General features: G+C 43.0%; 1 protein-coding gene and 1 pseudogene across 2 annotated transcripts; one reads left to right on the top strand and one right to left on the bottom strand.

Moving 5' to 3' along the window:
- Positions 1–4,584: 4,584 nt before the first annotated feature.
- Positions 4,585–4,989, top strand: LOC148030633 (thiamine thiazole synthase, chloroplastic pseudogene; annotated as a pseudogene).
- Positions 4,990–6,705: 1,716 nt separating this feature from the next.
- LOC148030632 (microtubule-associated futsch-like protein) lies at positions 6,706–12,045 on the bottom strand. Of its 2 annotated transcripts, none has more exons than XM_087686969.1 (9): positions 11,798–12,045; positions 11,496–11,586; positions 10,842–11,385; positions 10,497–10,725; positions 9,049–9,110; positions 8,929–8,971; positions 7,336–8,822; positions 6,952–7,006; positions 6,706–6,865 (listed from the first exon to the last, which is right to left on the bottom strand). In XM_087686969.1, the coding sequence occupies exons 1-9, from the start codon at positions 11,805–11,807 to the stop codon at positions 6,786–6,788; spliced, it is 2,601 nt and encodes an 866-aa protein (XP_087543095.1). In that variant the 5' UTR covers positions 11,808–12,045; the 3' UTR covers positions 6,706–6,785. The 2 variants fall into 2 exon arrangements, with proteins under 2 accessions (XP_087543095.1, XP_087543096.1); XM_087686970.1 differs by having other exon boundaries at positions 8,929–8,965.
- Positions 12,046–16,836: the final 4,791 nt, after the last annotated feature.

Here is a 16,836-nt window from a genome sequence, read left to right as displayed (position 1 = left end):
ATTTTCTACCATCAAAGTTTGTGTGAACACATTGATAGGGACGAATGCAAAGTTTGCCATACACATTGTTAGAGACGAATGCAAAGTTTATTGTGTCAAGGTTTATTATGTCAATGAATAGAACGAATGCAACAAAAGCAACGAGCACATGCTTGCATCCTTGAGCAACGAGCACATATGCTTTAGGATCTTATGATATGGTTTAGGGTACTTGGTTTAGGGTAATGGTTCAGGCTTTAGTGTTTGGACAATGAATAGAACATATGCAAGAATGAGACCAAAATCAATAATGAGATGCCAATGGGATTTCACTTAAATGGATAATCATGTGTATAATACAAACATTCTGAACCTAGATGCCAAAACTTCTGTGATCGTGGACCCATCAGGGAACGAGAGAGAAAATTATCGCTCCTCATTCTCACTGTTGTAGGTGCAATACAAAATACAACAAGTACCAATGTAAGACTCACCATACAATCGCATTGCCCTGCCGATCAAGATAGAATCCGCTGGACGAGGAGCATACCGCAAGGATAGAGGGAGCAGTGCATGGCAAGTATGGCATGAATACACTGCCAGAGTGTCCACCAAAAATGTTTTGGTGCAACAATGAGGACAATATATCCGCGGTTTTGGGCTAAACCTTACACGACCCCTCCCTCAATGCTTGCGCCTTAACACGCCTGTGATATGGACGCTTGGGTTGTGATGAAGACTCCCCCCTCTCATTTGGACGATGACGATGATCCTTGCCATGCCCCAGGCGTGTCTGTGTGACATTTTCCTGGATCTGATAGATCTTGCCCTTTTTAGGCATGTCAATCTCCTGTGGTGTGAACATGTGAACAAAAGACTCTTTAGCACTTTCCAATTGGCGCATACAAGCATCCATCTGCGCCGCTGTGTAGGATGGAATCCCATCCTCGATCCTCTGAAGGAGCCCTCTAAAGTCTGCGATGGAGAACACGAGATCCCCTTCCTGCACACCACCATCGGAACCTGGTCTCTCCAATCCTGGGATTTCATCGCCACCTAGTCTTTCCTTTATGTCATCAAAGACATGCGCACTATCGATGATGGGGAGAACCTCATGAAGGTGAGGAAAATAGCTCTTCAAGATGAGCCTCAAACCATGAAGATGTTTACAGTCAGTCGACCAATCAGGGCAATCACAGTAGTTTGATTGTACACTTACATGATACCATTTTGCATGTTGGGTTGTGCTCGCTATTTTAAACAACATGGTCCCCTCATTAATGACTTGAAGAGAGGAGGGATCTTGCTCATACCGCTGAAGAATCTTCTCCCCTGCTGTCAGTCTAGCCGTATGACTCTTGCTTGATCCATAGACTTTGAAGCGCTCAGAATCAGCTGGCATAAAAAACATGTATAAGACAACAATGCGTTTCAAGGAAAGGTCAAATGTGGAAATAAAAAGGAAATTGACCACATTACCTATCTCTTGCTTTTGCTTGAAAAACTCCAAAGCCGATCCACCCATTCTAGAACCCGATGACGAGTCACCAATAAGGGCGTGCAGCAGATCCAAAATGGACCTGTTGATCCTAGCATCAAGTAGAGTGTACTTGATATATTGCCAAAGTCTCTCAATGAGGTTGGTTGTGTCGACATTGCCATGTGGAAACATGCGACCAAACTTGGGCCATCTTGCACGCCAAATACAATCTTTCCCACACCATCCATTGGTAACGTATCGAACCACATTTGGATGAGCGGAATAATGATGAAGCAATTGCTCAAACATATCATCAAACTGCGACTCTGTAGGGCAATGCATAAGATTGGACAAAGAGGCATACACATGATCACGCTCATCTGTAGGGACCTTGATTCACACAAGAACATATGAAGTACTCACTGTCAAGCTCATAGAATTCACAAAAAGGCAATGCTTAAAAGTAAAATGATCTTGAAAAGGTGTACCTGTGGCAAGAGATTTTCAACCCATGCTTTCTTTGTGTGGAACCAACATAGAATAATATGGCATGCACGTTGACGTTTGTTGCCACCAAGGTAGTCAGTGGTCCAACAATGAGGGTCTTCCAAAACAACCTTCGAGAGCGCCTCCAGCTCTGGTTGGGACTTATCAATCACCAGGGCAGCAGGGCGAATATCTCCCATCCTAGAGAGGACTAGTCTCATGGTGATTTGCAAAGCCATAATCTCTTAGTTTGACCCATTGTCACTAGTGCATAGCATAAACCAAATAGGAATACCCACCCCATGTTGGTTTGATAAAACCGCCGCATAAAGCGGAAGACCAAACACATTGATCTTGAATGTGCTATCGATTGCCCAAGCATTATTCTTTGAGAACCTCTTACTCCATTCATCCTGGACTATCAGTACGAATTGTTTGTCCTTGTCCTCTATGGCATGAGGATTGTATGGTTGGCAATAGAGTACCTAAAAGACCATGTAGATGATACTATCAAATAGATGTACTAATTTTCGCAGCTTATAAACATTAATGAGAATATGACAAATACCTTGTTTTGATCTCATAGACGGAGAGCCTCCAAATACATTGCTGTCCAATCATCCTTCGAAAGTTTGCCTGCAGCAGGACGACACGTAGAACATTGACGCTCAAAAGCAACCTAATATCATAGAGCAATGGCTTAGAAGGTAACATACCTTCAGTTCGCATTTGGTATGATAGTGTCTGTACCTCCCTTGGTATCATGAAGAACTTATAAATGACACGATCCAATGGAGATGCATTTTTCAAATGAAACCGCTCCTTGGTTAGGCTCATCTTCGCGACGTGGCGACATGTCCCAACGTCAAACAAGTCATCCTTGCAGCAATCAATCACAATTGGATGCACCGACAAGTGATACAAGTCAGCACGAGATCCAGGTACATGACCCTCGTGTAGTCCATGGACCCATATAGTAACATCATGGAGATTGTCTTTGTACTCGATCTGCACCTTGAAAGGGCAACCACATTTCTTCGAGGTTCGCAACCTACGAATTTGGGAGCCCTTTCGAGTTGCTCTACCACTGCGATGACATGCATATTCCACTATTGTCTTCCCTAAACCATGCTTTTTGGTCGAGCGGACCTTGCCCAACCTAACATTGTGTTCAAGCATGATTTCTTAAAGCCTCCGCTCAACAAGAGATCTATCTACAGTAAGCTCCAAGATGGGTGCTCTTCTTTCCAGAACCTTCCCATGAACTAAAAATGGGCCTTTATAACCACAAGAAATGTGAACACCTTGCAAGTACACCCACCGATGAGATCTCTCACATACGCAAGAGGAATGCCATGCCTCCTCAAGTTAGTATACCACGTGGATTTGATGGAATCAATTGTGACATTGATATCCTCGTGAACACTTGTAACCTTGTTTATGTGATTTTCAAGGAATATGCTCTCCCACTCCTCTATACATGCAATGGGCAATTATGGCTCTGATTTCAAGACCAATGTAATGTATCCATCGCCATTTCTACCAATGCAAAGACCTTCTCTGATTCTTCTCCACTTCTTCAAGTCGAGCAACTCCCTCCTATGGAGTTGCTTGAGCACCTCCAATGTGATGGCCTTCTGCCCACTCAAATCACTGACCATCAAGCCGTAAGTCTCTCTATTGAAAGAGAAGTACTTCGATGAGGTATAGGTAGCTAGGCTTGGTGCATTGATAGTGATTTCTTGTGGTGCCGAATCATTGTCTCCACTTAAGAAATCAAGCATCTTAACCTCATCACTTGATGATCCATCTGATGTCTCTTCATCCGTGTCGAGATCAACGATCTCAATGTCACTCTCCATAATCCATGCGTGTTGACTACATACGTATATATCACCAAAACATCATTCCAATGTCATAATGCATCCAATGCAAATATGAGAGGAAGAAAGAGAGAGAGAGATGCACCTTGTAGTGGAAGCCATGAGCAAGAAATCGCAATATAAACCTCAAAACCTTTATTCCAATGATCTCGTGAGCTTGTATGCGCTTGGAATATGGGCCTCAAACCTCCGTTCACAACAACACACGAATGCGCCCTGCGTGCAGGATTTTCCTGTGGGTAATACCGAGAGCTTTTCGGCTTTCGGTTCCAAGTCGATACAGTTTACTTTAATGGCTGGGTTTACTATTATGTCTAGGTTTACTTGTAGTCTACGATTCAAAAACTTGTATTAGAGATAGTGGGCCCCGCAAAATCTACTATCTTCTTACTGCCAGCCCATGCAATCAATTTCAACGACTGGCATTGCATTTATAATCTTGGGATGGGGTTTACTTTTGTATGTGGCAACAAACATCCCCAAATTTCGAGACGTGTTCCTCCATCAGATTCCATTTTCCGGTTGGTTAGGTTTTTATTTGCTGGTTGGGTTTTTAAATCTGGTTGGGTTTACTTCTGCATAAAGTAGCGGCTCGGATGCGTGCCTTTTTTGGGGTCAACGAGAGCAGTTGATCCCAACTCCCCGAGGTCATAAAGACCCCGTTGGAGATACTGCTACGACCTCTCCTCTTTCAAGTTCGAACCCATCAAGGAGTCCATCGTCTCCCGCGAGAAGACCCGCCGCTACATGACCGACATGATCACGCATGCTGGTACCGACGTGGTCGTCGTGGGTGCCGGCCCTGCAGGCCTCTCCTGCGCCTATGAGCTCAGCAAAAATCCAAATATCAGAGTCGCCATTATCGAGCAGTCTGTGAGCCCCGGGGGCGGGGCATGGCTGGGCGGCCAGCTCTTCCCGGCCATGGTGGTCAGGAAGCCAGCGAACCTCTTCCTGGACGAGATCGGCGTGCCCTACGACGAGCAAGATACGTATGTGGTGATCAAACACGCGGCCCTGTTCACGTCCACCATCATGAGCAAGCTCTTAGCCAAGCCACTAACAATGCTAAATCTAGCTTATAAGGTCCTTGTATTGCCAGGGACACTACCATTGCCTGGGACACTATCGCAACTGACAAGGAAGAGGGAGGTCTTGGGATAGAGAAGCCTAGGGCGAAAGTTGATAGGTTAATATTCTCCTTGATTGAAAGGATGGCAGTGATCAGCATTACTCGCAAATCGTGTGTGTGTGTGTGTGTGTGTGATAGATGTCTCAAGAGACCACTAACAATGCTAAATCTAGCTTATAAGGTCCTTGCATTGCCAGGGACACTACCATTGCCTGGGACACTATCGCAACTGACAAGGAAGAGGGAGGTCTTGAGATAGAGAATCCTAGGGCGAAAGTTGATAGGTTATATTCTCCTTGATTCAAAGGATGGCAGTGATCAGACCTACTCGCAAATCATGGGTGACCGGGTCTTGTTAATGTCTAGTGTCAGAAAGGTGGATAGCAAGGCGAGTTGAGAGCATGTCCTACGGTCCAAACCCCTCGAACTGAAAATTCAAAAAACAAAGCTTGCCACGTCCACTGCTGAGGTCTGGACTTATGCGTTGGATGAAGCTAGATGATGGGGTAGATGGATAGAAGGGGTGATTCCTCCCCACTGCAAAGCCTCTGACTGTACGGTGAGGTGTATGATCCACCGACTGCCCCAAGAGTGCAAAATCAAAGGATCGGTGCCCATCTGACGAGCAAATATGTTAGTAGGTGGGTTAGATCCATTTGACTTAGCAGCAGAACAACTGTTATGGAAAGGCAGAACAATTCGAGTGGTACGGAACTCCAAGAGCTGCATGTTATTTTAGGTAACAAAGGTGTGTAGTCGCCTTCTACGAATCCTAGTATAAAGACCACGTCTACAAATTCTTGGGTAAGGAACTCCAAGAGCTGCATGTTATTTTAGGTAACAAAAAGGTGGAAATTCTAGGGCAACAGTAACTGACAAGAGACTTTGGAGTTGCAAGTTTGGCTGGGACCCCAAACATAGGAATAGTAGAATCTTCCTGAAAGTCGAGGAACAGGTGGGGAAAAAAATTACCCCTTACCCAAGGTCAGCACTTGGAGAAGAAGGATTAGAGGAACATTGAAGGCTTCCCTATCAGTCCGGTAACCGGTTGAGCTTCATACTATGGGGGACTTGTCACGAGAAGCCCAAAGACAAGTCACAAGACCACTAGGGAACAAAGGAAGAAAATGGACTCAGGAGACAGGATCTTATGATCAAATCTCAACGAGGCTAATCCTTTTCGGCGAAGAGCCCCACTTTGACGAGGAGTCCCTGGAGGCTTAAAACATTGATTCGGCCAGTAGTAATCCAATACGTTTGGGAATTCCGAAGTATTTAGGAAAGCCCCAACCTCTCAAGCTCTCCATGAGACCTTTGCAAGTTGTGCGTTTGGGAATTCCAAAGCATTTAGGAAAGCCCCAGCCTCTCAAGCTCTCCATGAGACCTTTGCAAGTTGCCGTCTGTTGGTAATTCCTGCATTTAGAGGAGCCACGAATGCTTCCAAGTATTCAAGGTTTTTGTCAAATCTTTGGAAAAAAACATGTCTAGATAGTGGCCCAAAATGTCTTCTCAAGGAAGCAGATGGATATATTTGGCTATAACTTCAACATGTTGTAAACAGTTTTTTCCTCATCTTAGACAAATTCAAAATGGAGGAAAAAATAAGTGAATAAAACTTGCAAAAACAAGGCAAACTTCCATTGAACAGCTTGCAAAATGCACCAAATTGCAACCGAGCCAGAACTACCATAAAAGACCAAAAGAATATTTAGGTTGATGTATATAATAGAATTATTTACGAGATCAAAGCTGCACTCAAAATATAGGTCCACACTTATGCATACAACCGGATTTTTACAATAACAACAGAAGTCGAATGATCCACATTCTACACCTTCGGCTGGACTTGTTGAGGGGTAGGAGTCGAGGTAGGCCTTAGCCTTGCAGAACGCCTTACGCCAGTCGAACCTATCCAGAGAGAACAACTCCCTTCATTAAATAGAAGTCAAAAGCAGAGGAATAGGCCATGTAGTGAGAATAAGACCCGCGTTAACCTGGAGTCGTTACTGAGTCAGTCTTGCCACCTTCTGCAGGTTTTGCTGCTGCCATCTGCACCATCCAAGCTCCATATTAGATTCATCATGATAATTGTAACCAACTCTCGCCTCACTTGTTGCTAAATGCTGAAATGGTTATTGACAAAGACGACATTGGTGTAAGTTGATTCGAGAATCATTCGTGAGCAAATAAATCAACCATTTAAAACCGAAACAACAACGAAACCCCGAAAAGATGGCATCGGTCCAAACATGGTATGTTTGATTTAACTACGTTCTCCTCGCAAGTGGTCTTTACAGACAGCCTGATTGTGTAGCCTCTCTGACCTAAACTAGGAACGGGTAGAAAAATTTTGTGAAATTTAAACAGATGTACTGTACCTCTTTATTCCCACGTCTGCCATGGCTTGCACTTGGTTGTTCAGATAATGAATCAATGGTTGGGCTTTTCTCTGCATCCACTATGAGCTTGTTTCCAACGTCACTGATACCTACATGACGTGAATTGATCTTGGCCCTGCTACGGGTTATTGAACCATTGGCCAGTGGAATTTCACGAGATTCTGTTTTAGAAGATGACTTTGGGGTTGATGTAAGCATACGGCCTGATTTGATTGATGTAACAACACCATTATCTGCACCCTCAGCTTCACCATTGGGCAGCACAGGTTTCTTTAATTTATCAGTGTTTCCACCGCAGCTATTTCTCCTGTTGATGAGAGACAGGCGCCTGCCCTTCACTTCAAGTAAACCAGCATCATCTTGATTACTAGAGCTAACTTCTCTTGCCATGCTCTTGAGCTTCTCTTCTCTAGCTGTGCACTTAGTCGCTCCATGTCCCAACTTATCTCTCTGTCCATCGATCGAAAGTCTATGACTTTTCATATGCTCACTACCACGTGCAGGCTTTCTGTGTACACTAGGCTTGTCTTTATCCGAAAAAGTTGAGGAATGAGATGAACACTTCTCCAACTCATAGAATTTAGCAGTGTCTTTTGGCTGCTCCTCGTGATTAGAAGTAGCAAAATCAGCACTCTTCTGACTGTTTCCACTGGCACATTGAAGTTCGTGCAATGTCATCACGTTGTCTGAACTGACTTTATCACCATGCTGTGCATTTACATTTGTTGCAGAACTGTTGAGCGCTGCATCACCTAAATCTAGGATTGCAGACGAGTAATCCTGACTCTTTGCATCAACGCTACTATTCTCAACTGAAACCTGGCATTTAACTGGAGCTTCAGAAGCCACTAAGGAGGGCACCTTATATTGGGAGCTCAAATTTGCTATTACAAGAGCAAACACTCGGTTCTTAAGCTCTTCAACATCCATTCTATTAGAGAGTGCTTCAGATGAGTTAGGAGTTGAAATTGCCACATCTTTTAGGTAAGAAACAGTTCTATCTACGTCCTGCTCAGCAGAAGCTCCAGTGTGTTTTGAAGTCTCAAAAGTGTTGACAACCACACTTTCTTGCTTCAGAGAATTAGATGGCACTGGCAAGGAGATCCCATCCTTCACAAGTAGAGAGGCAGTGTGCTCATTTGCATTTGCCATCACATGTTCAACCACCTGTCTTGTGAACCTCTCAACATTAATACCACCAAGTATATTATTGAATGGATCAGACACTGAAAAATGGTCATAGCGAACCCTTGCATCCAAATCCTTTTCCTGAACAGATATTTCAACATTGTTTGCAGGCTCACAGGTACGGGAAGTAAACCTTTGCCTGGAAAGGTCCAGATCCTTGGAATCTGGTAAGGAAGCAGTGACCTTCAAAGCTGATGCATCCACAGAGTCATTCATACTAGACATCAGATACCCAACTACCACATTTGTAAGACTGTCTGCATCCATGTTCAGAACCTCTGCAATGAGATCCAGACAAAAGCATATAAATACAGTGAAAGGAAAGGTTGATAAGCTGATTCCAATTGAAAGTATTTGTAAACTGCAGCATTCAGAAATATTCACCTTTTGAAATATCAATGTGCTGCAATTGATGAGACGCCTGCAACTGAGAAACCAATATCCTAAATTATTCAAATTTGCAGCAAGTCAACAAGATACCAAGCTGGACACAATGTACTGTACCTCTGAATTAGCCTTGCCTTCAAACTCTTCCATCGGTAGCTGATAGATGTTTAGTACTTCATCTGTAAAACCATCCTTGTCTACTTGAGTGAGCAGGAAAGCTCTAGAATATGCAAGGCAAGTAGTTCCCAACACAGTTTGAAGACAAAATATCACAACTGCAAATGCTATTTACTCTTACGACTTCTCAGAATATCACAGCAAACCAGAATCGCAAATTGTACAACATTGTCAGAGACAATGGATTGCCACTTTTGGGCTTGGCAGCATTTCACTTACTGGCCCTCATGTTTTTGGGCCCAGCTAACGGCCGATTTTTATTAAGGTTAGTTTATGGTCTTGATCAATGTTGCTTACATATCGGAAAAACTCTCTTCCCTCTAATACTTTCTTCTCATCTGCTGTATGCTCCATTAATGGGTTTGTGTCCTATGCTCTCTCTCTCTCTCTCTCTCTCTCTCTCTCTCTCATATTGCCATGAGGTTTCCAATGCATAGAAAACTTGTTAGATATCATAATGCTGCAGCTAGGAACACACATAAATATACATTTGGTTTACAGAACTCCTCCATGCCTGTTTTACCCTCTTGATAACTGCATACTTCCCAATTCCTTGCCAGCCTCAACCTCTGCAAGTTATGCTTTCTTACTTGGAGTTACATCAACTTGAGTTTATCTATGATCCACTGCTTAGTCCCTTCAGAAAGTTGGATTCCTTCAAAACCTCAAGCGAGTTTGCAAGGCAAGGACATGAATGGACCTCACAGAATGAAGTGTCACAATGGAAGATGCATCTTGTGAACCAACCCGTCAAGAAGCGCAGCTTCTGTGCACATACACAGATGATCCACATGTTCGTGGGCAGGACAAGGTGTGACAAATGGGTAGGACCTAGGTCCTGAAAGGACTAGCAGACATCTCAACCCATGGTCAATGCGGACTGGATGGGAGAAATACTTCAGGTTTATTTACACCCATGTTATTCTTAGTATCATATCCCTCAAGCTAATGCCTTCACCGAGAGAGAGAGAGAGAGAGAGAGAGAGAGAGCAAGCAAATGCTTTACTTTGAGGCAAATCAGTTGATAAGATCTCTCTGAAATCCTTTGATACAGGAATACTAACCATGTCAACACAATAGGATAAATAAAAATTCATAAATGTAGACAGCACAATCTGGACTTATAGACATGATATACACAAAAATTCAACACACTATAAATGCAAATGATGTGGTAAACCCTCAAGGTCCTTGAAATTATGATGATGCAAATGATGCAATATAGTCTCTATGTCCTTGAAACTATAATCACTTCCGAATTGAAAACAGAAGATCATGATGAAAAACTATAATGCAGATAATATTTAAGACATCATATGTACAATCAGAAAACAAGAATGCATTGTCCCACTGCTTTATCCTATTTCAGCTCATTCACCCTTAGATACCTCCATTCTCTCCTGCTTTGATGAGATGTACTCCTTGATTTACTTCAGCAATTTCATTGGGGGTTTCCTCAGATAAAAACAGTGACACTGACTCTCTAATCACAGATGCATTGGTCTCCTCGTTTTTGTCTCCGACCCCATAAAGTAGCAACACATGATCAATGCTATCAAAACACAGTCCATGTCGTTGTTTATATGCAATCAGCTCTTCTCTGAGCACTTGTGTTGGCTGAAACAAAAAAATAAACCTAGCATCAATACAGCAAGCTAAGACCAGACTCACAGTCACACAAGCACCACAAATAGGAACTCAGATTTAGATGGCCATGAAGATAATTTAACTACCTCTGCTTCACACTCAACTGCAAGACGAAAGAAACCAAGAGCTACCGAATGCTTCTGAATAGCCTCCGCTAACCTGACTTGATCAACCCAATAAGCAGCTGTATTTAACAGCCCTGTATTGGGAGGACCTGCAGCTTTGGCTTTCACATTTGTCTTTTTCTCCATGCCAAAGGCAGGTTGTCGCACTGTTCTGCTGGAGGGCTTGGAATACTTGGAGGCATTCTTAGAGGCTGGAAGCTGTTTCTTACCAGCCATCCTCGTTACAACAGGGGCAGCAGTTCCCCAGAGCTGTGATGTTGATCCCCTACATGATGGATCTTTTGCGGTGTTTCCTTGTGACCGGGGCACAGCCTTAGACGAGTCTCTTTGAAGGAGAACCTGTTTAGGCTTGCCTTCTGATGCAGCACTTCCTCCACCAACAGAATCAACCTTCTTACTAGGATCTGTGGTCTTGAAAGCAACAGAAAGACGCCGTGTGGCCGTGCTCCCTTTCGCTGGTTTCCCCTCCTCTGCTTTCTTCAAGGCACCTGTGAGATCTTGCTCGCTGCAACAAGACGGACGGAGCATTGCACATGGAAAGTGATGCATTTTGCATTTTGAAACCGATGCGCTTCTTGCACCTGAGCACGTATTCCAAAGCAGAAAACGGCATACCTTCTTGAGACCGCATTTAGCCTTCCCGTTATCTCACGAAAAACATTGTTCGATTGTTCGTTCGGTGTCAAACAGCTCAATTTTGCAGCTCCTGAAAGAAGAGACAAGCCGTAAAAACTATGAAAAGCTCTAACAAAATCCGTGTGGACTCTGCGAAAATGGACATGGCCGTGCTTGAGAACGCTTCGATTGAGCTTCAGAAATGTGCAAGTCCGTAAGCATATATGAGAGAAGCCATTGGATAGGCGCTGCGGAAGATGAAAATGGACGGGAGCGGAGGGGCATGTTGGGAGCAGGCGTACCTGGATGCATGGCTTGCTGCTTCCTGTCTTCTGGCAGCGCGTTGTGGGAGGTGGAGGAGAGGTCTGGTTGCGGCTTTCTGAGGCAGCAGCCGCGGGAAAGCCGAGGAGGGAATAGCTAGCCGTAGGCTATACTGTTCATCTCCACCTAGTTTGAACAAAATGGTGGGAAATTTTGAGCCTTCGCTTCCTCCGCTCCCATGGCCCCTCAAGGCACCACCGAGGTCCTCATCGCCGTGTGTCCCACCTCCAAGGGCCATACCTACCTTTACCTCCGTATGGTGATCTCCTTGCAATTTAAACTAAAGTGCTTGGGCAGGTTCAGACCGCCTCAATGGCCACCACAAGTAGTAATTCTTGTGTCCGGCAGCTTAGCATTTGTATCAGAAGGAAGCCATAGGTTCTTCATTGCCCCCCGCACATGAGGCCTCGAAGCATTCACCATGTAGACTCTCACATGTACTATTGTAGGCAAAAAGGTGCTAGTGCACGCACATGGAAGTCAATCCAACCATAAGAATAATATCATTGAGAGTAACCAAAAAGTTTTTTGTAATTTGATCGATATATTATCAAGGTGAAAGTAAAAGTAGTTGCAGCATTGTATAGATGTGGCAAGGCACTAGGCCTAGATCTTGAGCTTTCTGTAGAAAAGCTCAAACAACCAAAGTTCTAACTTTAAAGATCCTCAAACAATTAAGAGCTTTTTTTTTTTAGTTGCCTTGTGCGTGCATTAAGTTTCTCGTTCGTACCTTGACCAAACAAACATAGATTTCTCTTAGACCATATGAATTTCATGGTGACTATAGCAATTAGGTTGATTAGCCCGCTAACTTTCTTCATCCAACTGGGCGGCTTGGTTGGTGAAGAAAACCACTATCATACCAAATTGATTCTTCATATTCGAATCCCTCATCCATGTTTTAATAGTCCTCCATGAGTTTAGCCACTTGCCTAAGAGGTAGCCTTCCTTTTAAGCAACACATGCCATTGGAACATGCTCAACTTGAAGGAAGGGGACCTGTCAAATTTTCTTGAGTCTTCTTTTCCATGTAGTAAAGCTGGCCACTGGGCACTCCTTTTCTCATTTAGCTAGTAGGCTTAAGGGAATGGCCAGAGAAGGGACAAAGTAGTTACATGCCGACTAACAAAACCATAACTGCTTTCTTGATGGACTAGTCAGATCTTGAAGGATTAAGCCCTCTTTCCTAACTATTGAGCTTGGCCAAGTAGGACTAAGCCTAGAAATTATCTCTCCCTATAAACCAATTGAAAGTGTTCCTATAGAGCTTGAGTGGAAGCACACAAGTGGAAGGAAGAGCAAAGCAAGAGCTATGGCAAATGGAGAGAAAGAGAGAGAGTGTGTGTGTGTGTGTGTATGTGTGTGAGTGTGTGTGTGTGTGTGTGTGGGAACTTCAATAGTCATAATGTATTACAGGCATTCCCTTATTCAATAATCACTGAAAGAATAAAGAATTAAGTGATAGTGATGGGCACACGCCACATGTAGTATATAGGTGTGCGATCGCGATATGTGAAGTAAATACAAGGCAGCATAGGCACATGTGTCTTTACCCCCAACAACCTCTCACTTAAAGGCGAATGTGCCTCTAGTGAGAAGGGAATAATTAAAAAAAGTGATAAAGTACAACGTGACGAGGAATAGATGTCATCTCATCCTACCCCCATAATCTTTCTAAGAAAGCCAAAATATTCCGTTGAGAAACTTTAAGTGTGCAGATCTGCAAGATTCTTGTTAGTCGACAAGCTCAATAGACTTATCCTTTACCACCTCCTTGATGAAGTAATAGTGTATCTCAATATGTTTTGTCTTCGCACAAAATATTGGATTCTTCACTAATTGAATAGCACTCATAAAATCCAAATGTAGCATAAAAGTAACAATAATACCAAGGTCTCCCACCAAACGGCCTAACCATAGGGCCTCCTTATAAACTTATGTGGCTACAACATACTCTACCTCAATTGTAGATAAGGCCATGCATTTTTGCATCCTAGACATCCAAGAAACAGCAACTTTAGCAAAGGTGAAGACATACAAGTGGACTTCCTACTATCTTCATGTCTTGCATAGTTGGAGTTTGTGTAACCCATGACTGCAATATCCTAGCCACTATAGCAAATGTATATATCTACAGTGCCTTTCAAGTATCTCATGATACCCTTAATGATGTCCCAATTTCATTGGCTATCATGGCATGCATCAAACTACCCACTATGAATACATAAGGGATCTTAGTCTTCACGGCCTTTTGCTCATTTGACTAGGAGATAATTAGCTCGATTGACCACATGGGAAAGTAAAGGTCAACCAATAGGCTTAATATCTTGCATATGAAATCGCTCAAGCACCTTCTATATGTATCCCTACTGTGTGACAGGTAAGTAGCCCCTTAGAGGGATCACCTATGATCATATGCATGGTAATGATTCCAGGAGGCATATTACACGGTGGATTCCGTGAGGTTTTATGGTGGATTCTGTAAGATTTTTTTACTGGAGCTCATACACAAAGTGGATTCTTTGTGCGAGAAGTCGATGGGGACGCCTATCCTTTTCGGACGTTTTGTTAATTTAGTGTGTACATGGGTGATTCCGTAAAATACATATTTAAATTAATAAACGTTTATGAGTTTAGAGTGCGCACTCGTGATAAATTAAGGTTAGGATTGATTTCTAACCAATTTATTTATATAGTTGAAGACTGCTAGGTATTCACTTTTGTCGGTTTAATTGTATTATTTTACTAACGATTGTGAATGCTTTAGTTGATATGTAGAGATAGCAGCGGTGGCAGTGGAAAGCATTGGAGGATAGCGTGTATTCAAGTTATCGTCAATATTTTGATGGGCGCATACCTTAGGCACAGCGCCTATATTTTGTTGCGCTTATTTATCAAGGCGCTTGATATTTATTTATTATTTTTGTATGCGCATGGGCACACGATTTAGATATTTGTATTGGACATTGTATTTGGGTACGCCTGACTTCTTGGACGCCCATTAGCTTTAATTCTCTATTGGCACAAAAGCAAACTCAAAAGTTAAAGCGTGCTATTTTGTAATTTGGGCTATTATTTGAGCTTGAAGATGATTAATATATGAAATACATGCTTTGTGGAGCGCTCACACAAGGTATGGGGGGAGATTGCACCCAATTGGTCTCTTGTTCATGTCGTGCAAGCTTTCTACATTGATTTGTGTGCAAAAAGTAGAGTTCTTTTGTTCTTGGGGACCTTCTGACGCTCACTACGCGCACTTATGGCATCCAATCTGTGCACCAGTGGTATCAGAGCAAAGCTGAGATCGAGAGCTTCCAATTGCTTACCATCTTGCGCGAAGGCGGAGCTCCTGGAATGATTGAGCTCTACAGTCAGTTTCATCGCGAACGGTCGATACGGGTGTGTTCCTGGCGGTCAAGAACCCCTATTTGCATCCTCTGATCGCGAAGGACCGGCCTGTGGAGGCGGAGGACCACATAGACATCTCCTTCTACAAGTTGTCTTCAAACAGAGACAATAAGCTCCATATCTCAAAAGTTCAAAAGCTTTATCTTAAAGCTTAGTAAGCTTATTAAAAAGCTTAAGAACCCCAATTTTTTTGACTGGTAACGTAGCATCTTCACGTCTGAATCGGCGGCGAAAAATGGCCCCTCCCCTCCTAAAAACGAAATTCACGACAACCTAGTCTCCTCAAAGCTTAGTCACATAAGCTTTAAGTCATAAGTCTTCCAAGTACTGCAAGTCACAGAGGTAATAAAAGACTTACTTCAACCACTCCCATAAAGACTGTTTACACGCAGAAGCACAGAAACCATCTATTGCTCTCTGGTAGACTCTGTTCACACCTGCAGACTTGCTGAACCAGTTCCAGCAAATGCAGAAGATCATACGCAGTTTCTACAAAGACAACGAATACCGCAATCGCAAAAGACAAAGACTACAAAAGCCAAACAAAATTTATAAGCCTTGTATACCCGACTTTGAGCTACGCTCATCCCGCTAATCAAATTTCGAGAGAATGAGGTCTTTTGGATTTTACAGGATGACGTTCCCGAACCAACGATGGAACAAAAATTGGATTTGATTATGATGCAGCTCAATGAAGAACGAAGAGCCCGACAAGCTTTGCAAGCTCAATTGGCCAATTTGCAACGATCTACCCCACTGACAAAGATGGACCGCAACCCGAAGATCTTATACGACGTACCATTGATGCGACACTGGAAGCCCAATCCATCCGCAAAGAAACAAAGATAAGTAAAAGAAACTTCAAATTTCGTACTTTCAATGGATCTCGAGATGGAAAGATTGTACTTGTATTTATCAGCCAGTTTGATGATTACTTCCATGAAGAGACATATGCTGAGAAAGACAAAATTAAATGTGTCACTAACCATTTAGTCGATCGAGCATCTCTATGGTGGACTGTGGTCCGCAAGAGCATTGATTCTCCCACTACCTGGGAGAGTTTCCAAAAGAAGTTTTTGCAGAATTTTCTTCCTCCTCAGTTCCATGAAAAAGCCATAAAGCAATGGGATCTTCTACAGCAAAGAGAACGTGAACCTATTTCCCAATACACTGAACGTTTTTGGAATGCCCTACTACAACTACGCATGCTCGAAGATGTACCTGAATCGACTCACAAACGCAAGTTTATGTCTGGCCTACTTGGACATTACTATGCTGAAGTCAATATGTTCAAGCCAACAACCCTTGAAGATGCAATTTCCTTGGCTCATGACACTGAAGACAAGATTTGAGAAAGAGACAAGCGACCACAACAATTTCAAACTAATGGTAACTATGGTTCCAAGCAATTCAATTCAAATTCTCGAAGATTTAATCAAAGTCATTTTCTTCCATCTTCATTCCGTAAGTCTTGGACACGACCACCTACTTTGCCATCAAACACCAATCCAAACCCTAAGCCATCCTCACAACCAAATCCCAATATTCCTAAACTTCTTGCTATTACCAATAATGTATCTAAAGCCAAACCCATAGTTTGTTACAAATGCCA

The sequence above is a fragment of the Lygodium microphyllum genome, chromosome 10 (assembly GCF_053477565.2).
Source record: "Lygodium microphyllum isolate KBCC chromosome 10, Lygodium_microphyllum_v1.1.10, whole genome shotgun sequence".
Taxonomy (NCBI): Eukaryota; Viridiplantae; Streptophyta; class Polypodiopsida; order Schizaeales; family Lygodiaceae; genus Lygodium; species Lygodium microphyllum.
The sequence above is the reverse complement of the archived record's forward strand: the minus strand, read 5'-3'. Positions and strand labels throughout refer to the sequence as shown.